The sequence below is a fragment of the Gekko japonicus genome, unplaced genomic scaffold (genome assembly GCF_001447785.1).
Source record: "Gekko japonicus isolate JY-2015 unplaced genomic scaffold, Gekko_japonicus_V1.1 scaffold933, whole genome shotgun sequence".
NCBI classification, from domain to species: domain Eukaryota; kingdom Metazoa; phylum Chordata; class Lepidosauria; order Squamata; family Gekkonidae; genus Gekko; species Gekko japonicus.
The window spans coordinates 652,873-665,385 of NW_015165264.1; the positions used below are offsets into that span (position 1 = coordinate 652,873).

Here is a 12,513-nt window from a genome sequence, read left to right on the forward strand (position 1 = left end):
AAATCCGTACATTCTAACCAATGTAAGTTTTACATTCACATTACAAATCAGACATGAAAATGCTGCACAAGAGAACCCTAGGAGTTTTGAAAGAAACGGGGGGTGGGGGGAACCCACACATTCTAGTATTCATGTTTTAATTAAAATAATCACGTAGCAACTTGAACGTGCCAGAACTCCCGCCACAGTCACCTTATCAGTCACCATGGGGACTACTCTGAAACACTAGCTTGGCAATTACTCAACAATAGGAACCGATCTGGGAAGAGAAGATCTGAAGCCTGTTCACCTCATCTGAACACAGGGAGTCACCCATACTGAGCTATTTAGAACATCTCAGGGTCATTACAAAGAATCACAGAGTTGGAAGGGACCTCCAGGGTCATCTAGTCCAACCCCTTGCACAATGCCTCCCCCTCCACACCCTCAGTGACCCCTGTTCCATGCCCAGAAGATGACAAAAAACCTCCAGGATCCCTGGCCAAACTGGCCTAGAGAAAAATTGCTTCCTCACCCCAAAGTGGCAATTAGCATTTCCCTGGGCGTGTAAGAAAGGGCCACGAAAAATAAGCACTGATACAACCCTTCCTGCCCTCCCTCTCATGATCTGCCTAGGTTCACATGGTCAGCATTGCTGTCAGATGGCCATCTAGCCTCTGTCTAAAAGCCTCCAAAGAAGAAGAGCCCATCACCTCCCGAGGAAGCCTGTTCCATTGAGGAACTGCTCTGTCAGGAAGTTCTTCCTAATGTTTAGCTGAAAACTCTTCTGATTTAATTTCAACCCGTTGGTTCTGATCCGACCTTCTGGGGGAGTGGTGGGCAAACTCATTAGTCAAGAGAGCCAAATATCAACAGTACAACGATTGAAATTTATTTTGAGAGCCAAATTTTTAAAACTTAAACTATATAGGTAGGTACATTGTTATTAACTTAATTAGGGTACTCCTAAACTGGCCTTTGCTAAGAATGTCCTCAGTCTGATTGAGGTACGTTCGCTGAGGTCGACCCCTTCCAACTCTCCCATCCACTCGTCTTGTATACTTGTTTCATCTCCTTTCGTTCATCCTCTCTATATGTCCAGAGTATCTATAACATTAAATCATGACAATGACTGACAAACACTAATGTGAACAATGGCCTTGCATCTCCTTGGAAAGTTTGGGTAAGTCAGGTTTGTATGTTGTTTTTAATTTTAGGCACACACCAGAGAGCATCAATATGTATGGCCTCGCTGGACCAGATTCAAGGTTCTTAGCTAGCAGCTAGCATTCTGTTCCCAACTGCAGCCTTCCAGAGGCCTCTGGAAGCTCAAAGAGCTGTTTGCCCTCCCCCATTCTCTCAACAGCATTTCATATTAAGAGGTTCAGTGTCCCTGAACGCAAGCTTGATTAAGTTCACAATACAGCATTATGATCCTTTTAAAGTTGAAAGCATGATATAAATGCAAAGGACTATTTGTAAGATTATCTGTAAGACACAAGACCAGGACGCATCTCACTTCTGGCAATCACTTGGAGAGACCCTATCACTCAGCTTCCATTGCCCCACACACATCCCACACTGGAATAAGAACATAATATCAGGCCATAGCACATTGCAATAAAGCCCCTACAACTGTATACAGAAATACTGAGCTTCCCTACCATTTGCCACAACTAGCCCACCACACAACCAGGATCAAGACTCCTAAGTGGACCAACAGACAGGCATACACTCGTTTGAGAAACTGAGTATTACATTACAACACCTCTGGAACATTACAGATCAGTAGAGGCAGCACTGCACAGTGGCCAGAGTTGCGGATTGATGTGGGGAGACCCAGGTTTGTATTCTCACTCTGCTGGCTGAGTGACCCCGGGCCAAATCTCCCCTTCTCTACCTAACCTACCCCACAGGGTTGTTGTGAGGATGAAATGGAGACTCATGGGCAGGGTCCCCAGCTTCCCTGGCAGGAACACTATGTTAAGAAATCTCTCACAATTATGCAGCCATAGCAGGCAGGAGGGAAGGAGGCGAATACCTCCAGCGCTAGAGACTTGTAGAGGAAGAGTCAAACTTTGGGGACTCACCCGTGCACCAGAGGGCCAAGGCAGCAGGAGGCAAGAAGCCTAGGCGAGCTGGGCTCCTCCATGCCTGGCAGAAGATGAGTTGCAGAGGCGAGAGGTGGGCAAGCAGAAGAGGCACTCAGCCAGCCGCACAAGCTGCGTGCAGAGAAACTCCCGCTGCCCCAAGCTTCAGGGCTGCCTCATTAAAGGAGTGCAGAGGCCAGACTCGCAAATGAGAAAAAGCAAACTCAGGGTTCGTGGGTCGCATTTTGGGCTGTGGAAGAGGAACCGGCTCCATTCCTGGAGTACTCTCGAGTTCCTGCGCTTTTGGTTTTGTTTTTTGCCAATCCGCCTCCCACGACTGCTCCAGGTGCTCCGGCCTGAGGGCTGCTGGGGCTTCCCGCAGTTCGGCCCCATTATATCCTATGGGCCACTGAAGTCAATGGTGAAAACATAGGGTGTATTCTGGGGGCTGGAGGGGAGGGGGTTTGAGGGAGAGGCTCCAGAATCGCAGGGTAGCTGCTGGAGCCTCTCCCCAAGATATCCACCATGTTTCAGGAACATTGAACCAGGGGGTCCAATTCTACAGGCCCCCAAACAGGTTGCCCCATTTCCTCCATTGTTCTCTATGGTGGGAAAAAAGTTACTTTTTCCCCACCATAGAGAACAGTGGAGGGAATAGGCCATCAGCGCCTACAGCGGGAGAGCCACACTCAAGGGGCCAAAGAGCCGCATGTGGCTCTAGAGCCTCAGTTTGCCTACCACCGTTCTGGGGAAACAGGAAGCAACTCTGCACCATCCTCTATATGACAGCCCTTCAAGTACTTGAAGATGGTTATCATATCACCCCTCAGTCTTCTCCTCTCCAGGTTAAACATATCCACCTTTCCTCGTAGGACTTTATCCCCAGACCCCTCACTATCTTCATTGCCCTCCTCTGGACACGTTTCAGCATGTCTATATCCTTCTTAAATTGTGGTGCCCAAAACTGAACACAATACTCTAGGTAAGGTATGACATGAATCAGTTTCCTTACCCAGCTATACACTGGTTCAGATAAACCCGCATCTCACGCCTATCTATTTTACCGGCGGCGAAACTCTCAGTTGCAAGCCCTTCTGACAAGTTTACAATTGGCAAGAGAGAGTCTTGGGCTTGGATTCACTGAGGTGGAGAGCCGCGGAGCAGGGACCCTTCTCTCCCACGAGCAGCATTTCAGGGGGCATTTTGGGCTACAGCGGGAGGGGAGATTTCTGTTCCAGAGGCAGAAACCCTTCTGTCCACAGAAGCACTCCAATTTATACCCTGCCTTCTTCCCCAATGAGGAGCCAAAGCAGCTTATATTGTTATCCTCTCCTCCATTTTATCCTCACAACCACCATGCAGGGTTAGTTAGGCTGAGAGTGTGCATGACTGGCCCAAAGTGACCCAGCAAACTTCCATGGCAGAGTGGGAATTTGAACCTGGGCAAGCCTTGGTTTTCTTCACACAGGGCAGTACAGACATCTCGCTCCCCCCCATACACCTGTACAGGAGAAACATCAAGGGTAAAGGGCCCTCCATGCCCACAGCAATTGCTCAGCCTGCACACAAACACTTTTTCACGCCACCCACACAAACATCGGAGAGCCTGCATCTTAGTCAGTTTGCAAGCTGATCATTTTGACCCAGATCTTCACACTGCAAAATGTTCTTTCCCTCCAGCCAGATGGCCTCAGGCCCAGTTCACACAATACCATGACGATGTAGCTGCTGAAAACCAGCCCAGCTCTGTGTGGGTAAGCGAAGCCCCATCGCACAGCAGCAACCTATGCAAGCACTGGTCGAAAGGCTTCCTTGCCATGCCAGCAGCCACACTAATTGGTACAGTAACACTGAAGGATGAGGCTTCATGATCTGGCTGAATTACAGGCGGCACCTGGATATAGTATCAGCTTGTGGCCACATGAGCCAGTGGGCAGCTTCTACGTTGCCAAAGGTAAGGTCCAGTTAGGCTCTCGAAATTGCAAGGTCCAGACAAAGGAATCCCTGACAGGTTTAGTAACCTACTCAGCATAGTCTGCAGGCAGGAACACACCAAGAAGCAAGTCAGCTTTCCAAATACATACAGGTTATCACTGCCACATCTTTAAAAACACTACAAGAGCTCTTCTGGATCAGACCAGTGGTCCATCTAGACCAGTCTCACACAGCAGCCAATCAGTTGCCCCAGAAGGCCAGTAAACAGGTCACAGAGGCCAAAGCCTTCTCTCCGACCGCTGGGTTTCAGGGGTTTTTGCTGCCTCTGACTATGGAGGCTCTCTTTACTCACCACTGCTAGTAGCCATTGATGGACCTATCTACCATGGATCTATCTAACCATTGTAGCTAAGTACTCTGGGCTAGAATAAACCTATTCTGAATGAAGATACTATGGAAATCAGCTCCCACAGTTTCCACAGTTGCTAGGCAACCACCCACATGCCATCTCCATTTCTTTCTTCTCTCTGCTAGCAACTGAAAGTGACGGAAAAAAAATTCTAGTATGATTTAAGAGTTTGATGGAGATATGAGCAAAGGGCACAGTTCAATCAAGTTAAACTTTATACTGTTTTGCTCCAAAGGTCATAGAGAGAAGAACAAATGTTGCAGTTCCTGTAGTGCTACGAAGTAATTCTAGTTATATCTGTGGCAGAATGTTGGCTTAGATGGAGACACCAGAATTTCTGTTCTTCTCAATATACTCTCTGAAGATGCTAAGGCCTATATTCTAGTAAGAACAGACTCTGGTTCGGCCCCAGAAGGCATTGCAGTCCAGCTCTGCCTGCGTCTCATGAACACCCTGTAACTAGCCAAACTGTACCCTCCACACTGTTTACATTCTTCAACAATAGAGTGTACCATCTCCAAGTGTAAACTGTTATAGATTAAAGACAGGCCTGGTGGTACCATCTATGTGTGATCTGTCCCAATAACCCATAGTTGTTTATAGCCTATGATACTGTTAGTGGGAAGAGTCTGCATACGGTTACTGGTATGACATTTTTTGTGACCCCCACCTTGGAAACACCTGGCAATGAAAGGGTATAAAAGGTGTTAATTTTAAGGGCTCGGAGTTGCCATTTCTGATGGTCAGTTGGGTCCTCCGTTTCGGCATTCAAGAGATCTCTTTATTATTGATAAATACGTGTACACTGTTTTGACATAACCAAATTGCTCAAAGCGCATCTTGGTACGTAGCTGAATAAAGCAGAACATAGTGCAAGCCTTTGTCTTTTACCCACTAGGCTGGTCTCTCATCAGTCCACATCCAGCCCAGGGACCAGGGATTCCCCCCCCCCCCCCAAAAAAAAAAACATACCCAACACTTGAATTTGACAGCCATCACTCAGGCAGTAAATAAAAAAAAAAAATCCCAAAACTTCTGCTTGTCATTCATTAGTGAAGTGGATCCCTTGAATACAACTCGTGAATCTTAGTTCCAAAACGCTCTTTCTGCTCTGATCACAAAGCATTTGATACAAACAGGTTAAAAAGATGCATTCAAGCAACACAATTGGACAGCACGCTCAGAGTTGAAAGCCACATTACAAATATATTTTAAGCTAAAGAGTTACAGGTAATATGCATACTCTGATGGGATGTAATTTCCATAATTCATATACAGAATATGCAGAATTTGTCAGATTCAATATTTTAATTCTGAAGATATTCCTTCTGAATAACTAAAAAATAATAACTAAAAAAAAATTAAGCCACAGCCCTTGAAAAGAATTATTCCTATGGTCTTGAAATGATGGAAGCTGAAATACTACAGAATCTTAAAATTCTCTTCAGTTTGGTACATATCACAATTCACAAACCCTTTTATTGCTGTCACAAGAGCTAGAAATGGGGAAAAAATAAAGCCAGTTATATCTGCCAATCTGCTCTATGGGATTTCTTTCCTCTTAAGTTTAGAAATGGGAGGAAACAACTATTCCTTTCCCTCCAACAAGCAGAAGGGCTCAGCTAATAACTCCTTCTGGGCCATTACTCCCAAGTGGTTAGGAAGAACTCTAAGAAACTCCTTAGGTTTCCACTGTATTTCTCTTCACTTACTAGCAGACAAAACTTTAGGAAATTGCCTGGAGTCCCCAGGGCCATATCTCAAATCTGCCCGATTATGGGTGAAACCAAGTTCCACTAGCCTTAGCTTCCACTGGGCCTTGTTTCATCTTCATTACCTTTGAAGAGGCTCCAAAAGATCTGTTTCCCTCTCCATTGAAGTAGGGCCTTAGAACAAAATTATGATCCTAACTTCTAAAACACTCCTGACATAAGGAAACATGAGGCACATAGAGGTGAATCTGTCCAGCCTCACAAAGGTAATCCAAGTGGCAAAAGACAATCTTTCCAATTATGTGAGACTTATCCTCATAGTATTTCAGCATTTTGCAATGAAGCTGTTGCTATATTGTGTTAATGAAAAGGGGATATCACAACCATCTTATGGGATTTGAATCCCAGCTTTGCAATCAGTCCAAATGATTTTAGGTCAGGATCACTGAGCCAAGGAAGAGAGGCTGCTTGGGGAATGACGGGGGAAGCTGATGCCTTGCACAGGGGGCAGCCACAATCTGACCTTGAAGCAGGTATTTCTTCACAGCAAATTTTTGCCAAGCTCCACTAGAGCTGGAAAAATTCTGGTTAAAACAGTGAGAGGCAATTAATTACTGATGTCTGGCAATGTCTGCCTTTAAGAACAGCAACCTCAAAAAAAAGCAGATAAGCACAAACACAGCAATGGTCGACTTCTTTAGCACAGGAGTGAGGGACGCAGGGGCAACCCCAAAGACTCCCAGACTAATGTGGATGTCATCCCAGCCTCTGGGCAGTTTGGCTAGGGAAGCGCAAGAAGTCAATGCTATGGAAAGAATGAAAGCTAAGGTTTAAACTAGTTGCTCAGACTTTTAACGAATCAGGTTGGACTTCCCAGCCCCGATTCATATTCCTCACAATCAAACAGGAGCTGCGGGGAGCTGCTTTTCAAAGAGCTGCAGGGCCTCAATTCTGCTCAGGGCCACAGCATGGGGGGAGAAGAGATTTCTGCCTTCCTCCCCATGCTTGTTTTTGGAGCTGAAATGGCCCTCAGGGAGAGCATTATTTGCTCCATTCTGGAGCTACACATGCACTGAATACTGCATATGCAGCTCTAGAATGTGACAAATGAAACACACACATACATGTTTCAGTTTGGGAAACAGCACACGGGAGAAGGCAGGAGCTCTCCTAACCCCAGGCAGTCCAAAGCAGAGTCCAGCCCCTGTGGCTCTTTAGAAAGCAGTTCCCTGCAACTCTGCTGCCAGTGCGGGGAACAGAATCTGGGTCCAGCGAACCCAGACCCAACTTGTTAAAAAGCTGCAACTCTCTGCCTAGCCTCTGACAACTTGAAGTCAGGGAGAACCTCATGCGCGCGCACACAGAGACACACTTCCTACTCACTGTGCATGGAAGTCTACCACCACTGGCTTCTGACTCTTCAAAACTCTGTCTTGGAAGTCATCCCCATCCTGGACATTAAAGGTGTCTCTGAAGACCTGAGTAGTGGAAAATGTCCTAGTGGCTGCAGCACGTGCAGCAGTGGTGGGCAAGGAACGACACAAGACGGTGTGGCATGACAAAGCAGACACCCTGGAGAGCAGTGAAGAAGGTGGGGATCGAAGCGGCACAGAGAGGTGCTTGAGAGGGACGGACTGGAACAGCCTCAGGAGGAGCTTCTGGGCCATCTGCAAAAAAAAAAAAAAATGGAGAACAACAAATGATCATGGGGGGGGAAAGGCAAAAGTGGGGCCACTTCCATCCCTCCACCCTGGTTTGTGCATTTCACTTCCAGTTTAGCCATTACTCGATGGGCAACTCGAATGATAAAGGGGTTGGAACACTTTCCCTATGAGGAAAGGTTAAGGCGCTTAGGGCTCTTTAGCTTGGAGAAACGACGACTGAGGGGTGACATGACTGAGGGTTATAAGATTATGCATGGGAAAGAGCAGGTAGAGAAAGAGGTACTTTTCTCCCTTTCTCACAATACAAGAACCCGTGGGCACTCCATGAAATTGCTGAGCAGTCGGGTTAGAACGGATAAAAGGAAGTACTTCTTCACCCAAAGAGTGATTAACACTTGGAATTCACTGCCGCAGGAAGTGGTGGCAGCTACAAGCATGGACGGCTTCAAAAGGGAATTAGATAGGCATATGGAGCAGAGGTCCATCAGTGGCTATTAGCCACAAGGTATAGATAGGGGCTCTGGGGCAAGCGATGCTCTGTCATCTTGGTGCTTGGGGGGGTCAACAGTGGGATGGCTTCTAATGTCCTGGCCCCACTGGTGGACCTCCTGATGGCACTGGTATTTCTGGCCACTGTGTGATACAGAGTGTTGGCCTGGATGGGCCTTTGGCCTGGATGGGCCTTTGGCCTGATCCAACATTGGCATCTCTTATGTTCTTATGTTCTTACTCTGCATCTTTCCCTTTTCCATTGGGCTAGGGCTCTCCATCCCCATTGTAACCCACTTTGCAATCCTGTTATGAGGTGCCCTTCACAGCCTTGGCAGAGATTTTACCATGTCCCACTGTAAGTTTATTCCTGCCCTCCAGTATTCCTGGCACTTCCTCCAATAGTCTGGGGTGCCAATAATATTATACTACAGGCCTTTGTCTAAGCCCCATACACAAACTGGACAGGCAGGCCCTGCCAAACGGGGTACAATCTGACCGACTTTGTGGGTTCCAACCAAACTCCTCGCTCTACTTTTTCTCAGCCTCGCTTTGGGTTGCCAGGTCCAAATATCAACAAGACGTTTGCCCTGCCCTCTGGAAACAGGAGGTTCTGAAGAGAGTGAAACTTGGGGTCAATGGCACACTATTCCAGACTCTCCGCTGCTGCTGCCTCTTCCCCACTTTACCCAGCCAAACTTCCAACCAGTGAGTCCTCGCTGCCCTACCCAATTCGGCCATTCCATCCGATACACCAACAAAGCAACTCTAAGCAGGCTTTCAGTGGATTTAGAAGGTTGTAATTCTGCTTAGGGTGGTACTTCTCATTCCTCAGTGACAGGGTTCCAGCAAGCAAACTGGAATACTTTGCTGTACAATGAATTACCTGGCAACCATAATAAAGATGTACCTCTGTTCTGATGATGCTATATCCTTCAAAAGAAATCAGATACATACAAATGATAGCATAACAACACTTGGTATATAGATAATAAATGTATTCAAAGGGGTCCACAGTAATCTGACTACAGTTTTGAAGAGCCAGTGCTGTATACTGTTCAGCATGCTTAAGTAGGATCGCTACTTGCCATGAAACTCACTGAGTGATCATAGTCTAGTTTTTTCCTCATTTCCCCCCAAGGGCTTTTTTTTGCAATTTCTGCAACAGAAAAGTTTTGAAATTTAAAAAAACTTCTGTGAATGATTTTTGTTTTTTGAATGAGTGAAACTCTTCATAAGGCAAGGGTTTTCTCATCTGAAATGCATAGCATGAAAAGTCTGACAGTGCAGTGGAAAGACTGGGAAATTTGGGGGAGCACTGAAAAAAATTCACATGCATTTTTTCCCTTTTAGAATGAGTGAGGTTTTTTATGGCAAGGTTTTATGTTTCTTCTCTGTTCAAAATGTGTAGCAAAAATATTTATATGACAACCTACTAGCATTATGTGATGGTGATTCTTATGTTTACTGTACACATATTCAATGTACATTCAAGAATACGTTTATTGTTTAAATGTTAAGTTTGGGCAACATTTAATATGCTATAATGTCTTTAATAATAATACATTGTTAAAGAGTTCAGTGATTTCCAATATTATAAATAACTTGATATCCAAATATTCTGGTAGTCCCAGATACTGTGACTGTATATGTTTCAGTACAAACGACAGAACTTCTCTTGCTTACTTCAGAATTTGTTTTCTGTCTTCAATTTTAATTTCTTCCTATTTCTCAAATGGCAAAAACTAAGACATATTTCTAAAGTGACATAGGGAACAGCAGCAGTCTAAGTACTGGATATATTTGCAATTTTTCTTACAGAATTTTAAGACGTTCATATTTCTAAATTCCATAGATATGACATAGTACAATTTTATATGCTAAGTCATAAACAATGCATTTTGTTATATCAGCAAAATAAATTTAGGTTTGATAGGAAAGTAATAATGCATATATTTCAGTTTCTTCAAAAATTGCCCCCAAAGGGTTCCCCCACCCACGGTTTCAAAATTTCCAGAAATTTTAGCTCTCTAAAACTAACCTACCTCACAAGGCTGTTGTTGAGGATAGAACAGAAGTGAAGTATGTATGCCATAATGAGCTCCTTGGAGGAAAGGCAGGGCAAAAATGTATAAAATAAATAAATAGCCCTGTAAGGCATGGCAAAAATGTACTAAATAAACCGACACCTGAAAGGTAATTTGGTGGCACCACAGTGTTAAGCAAACAAATGCCACTTCCATGGGATCTAGAAGCAAATCTCACTAAAAGCACTTTGAAAAGAGCCATTTCAGACTGAAGTGTTTTCATGAAGTTCTGAACAAACCTTTTTACATTTAAATGCCACTGTCATATTTCCATACAGGTAAGATTTGAAAATATTAAGATTCTTACAATTTCAAAGCTTAGTCTACACCGCTAACAAAATCATGAGACCAATTTTTTTAAGGAAGGCAAACAATATAGCATTATTCAAACAGGGGCAGCTGAACTTCAAACATTCTTTATGATGGTGGTGATGGAGGAAATGCAGTCTCACAGTTGACTTATGGCAACCCCATGGGGCTTTCAAGGCAAAGGACATTTCAGGGGTGGTCCGCCATTGCCTGCATCACAACTCTGGTGTTCCTTGGAGGTCTCCCATCCAAATGCTGGCCAGGGCCAACCCTACTTAGCTTCCAAGATCTGGGTAGACTGGGCTGTCCTGGAACCCCATCCCCACCCCAAAATAGCACATATCCAACAGTACCGATGGAAGGGTATTGTTCCCCAGCCACTTTTCCTTCTTAATACCTCTACACTTTTTCCATCCACGCTCTTTTGCCTTTAACCACTACTTGACAAGGGAAAAAATAAAAAATTAGACAGCAAGCAGGGTTAATAATTTTAATATTCTCTCCTTAATTTCTTAGAAATCACAAATATTTGTCAACAGTATTTATTATTGCTGTTAAAACATTATAAATATTATTTCCTGGTATAAAACTAAAGTAATAAGAAAAGTTTCGCGAGCTAAATTCCGGGGATAGGAACCTTGCCAGAAATTAGTTGGCAAGAATACTTCTAAGGCTGCAGCTTTTAAAAACTGCGTAGCAGCTGACTTTTGTTACTCAGTGATAGGAAAAGGCACTCTATATATGCTCAGAGTACCACAGCGCATACTCCCGAACACCACGGAGCCCAACTTCAAATTAAGCCCAGACTGGTTGCTCCGTAAACTTGCTCTCCTCCCCAGTGGAATGCTGCCGTCCTCGGCCAGCAGCCGCTCCTCCCGTTTTCGGCTGGACCGCCAAAGTTTCTCATTCACAAATAACCTCTACACACACACGCCACCCCCCGCGTTTACCGAGCCTCCCCCGCCAGCTCTCAGCCCCCCTGAGGGCGATCCGGCCGCGAGGCAAACAATCAAGAAAGGAGCGACCTCCCCCCCTCTCACCTTTCAGAACCCCTGAAGAGTAGCACGCGCAAGAGAATCAGAAGACTGAAGCAGCCTGAGCGCTGATTGGCTGGAGAAACGTATCTTCGTAAACACCGCCTTCGATGAATGGCGGCCGAGAGGAAGTCCTTGAGAACTCTGGGAGGTGATTGGCTAGGGAGGACGCCTTCTGGCCTGAGACAAACGGGAGCTTATTGGTGGGAAAAGAAGTAGTTCCCGAAGGTTGAGAACTTTTTTTCCTAGACTAAGTGCTGATTGGCTATTGAAGAAGTCTGCCTTTGCGACCAAATTTATATTCTCCAATAGCAAACCAGAGGCCTTTTCTGCTCTTGTCTCACGGTCCCGCCCCGCAGAAAGAGAGTCCCAATACATATATTAGGACGGGCACACGGTGGGTTCTATTTCATTCTTGTACCTTATAGTTGCTTCTGCCTGTTTGGTTCAAGCTAGATCGATCCGATCTCATCAGATCTGGTGAAGCCAAGCAAGGTCGGCCCTGGTTAGTAATTGGATGGGAGACCACCAAGGAATCCTAGGGTCGCTATGCAGAGGCCGTCAATGGCAAATCTCCTGTGAATGTCTTTTGCCTCGAAAGCTTTAAACTCTACGGGGTCGCCGTAAGTCGGCTGCAACTGTACTTTCTACCACCACTATCTCATGGTCGATGAGGAGGGCCCATGATATGAATTGGCTCATTCATGTAGTTTAATTATTCCTTTGCGTTAGCAGTTAGAGTAGTGTGTGTGTTTGTCGTCAAGTGGCTTCTGATTTAGGGCGATCCTAAGAATTAATGACCAAA

The 12,513-nt window shown here is 45.3% G+C and overlaps 1 protein-coding gene across 3 annotated transcripts in view; it reads right to left on the minus strand.

The window, feature by feature from the left end:
* TXN2 (thioredoxin 2) overlaps positions 1-11,837 on the minus strand; it is a 25,559-nt gene extending 13,722 nt beyond the window's left edge. The window contains exons 1-2 of one of the 3 annotated variants that reach the window (XM_015410195.1): positions 11,715-11,837; positions 7,509-7,792 (exon numbers count right to left, since the gene is read on the minus strand). In XM_015410195.1, the coding sequence (XP_015265681.1) occupies positions 7,509-7,792 (284 nt within the window). In that variant the 5' untranslated portion in view covers positions 11,715-11,837. Of the gene's footprint in view, positions 1-7,508; positions 7,793-9,164; positions 9,204-11,624; positions 11,695-11,714 lie in introns of those variants that run through there. The other 2 variants (XM_015410196.1, XM_015410197.1) reach the window with 2 other exon arrangements.
* Between the last annotated feature and the right edge of the window lie 676 nt (positions 11,838-12,513).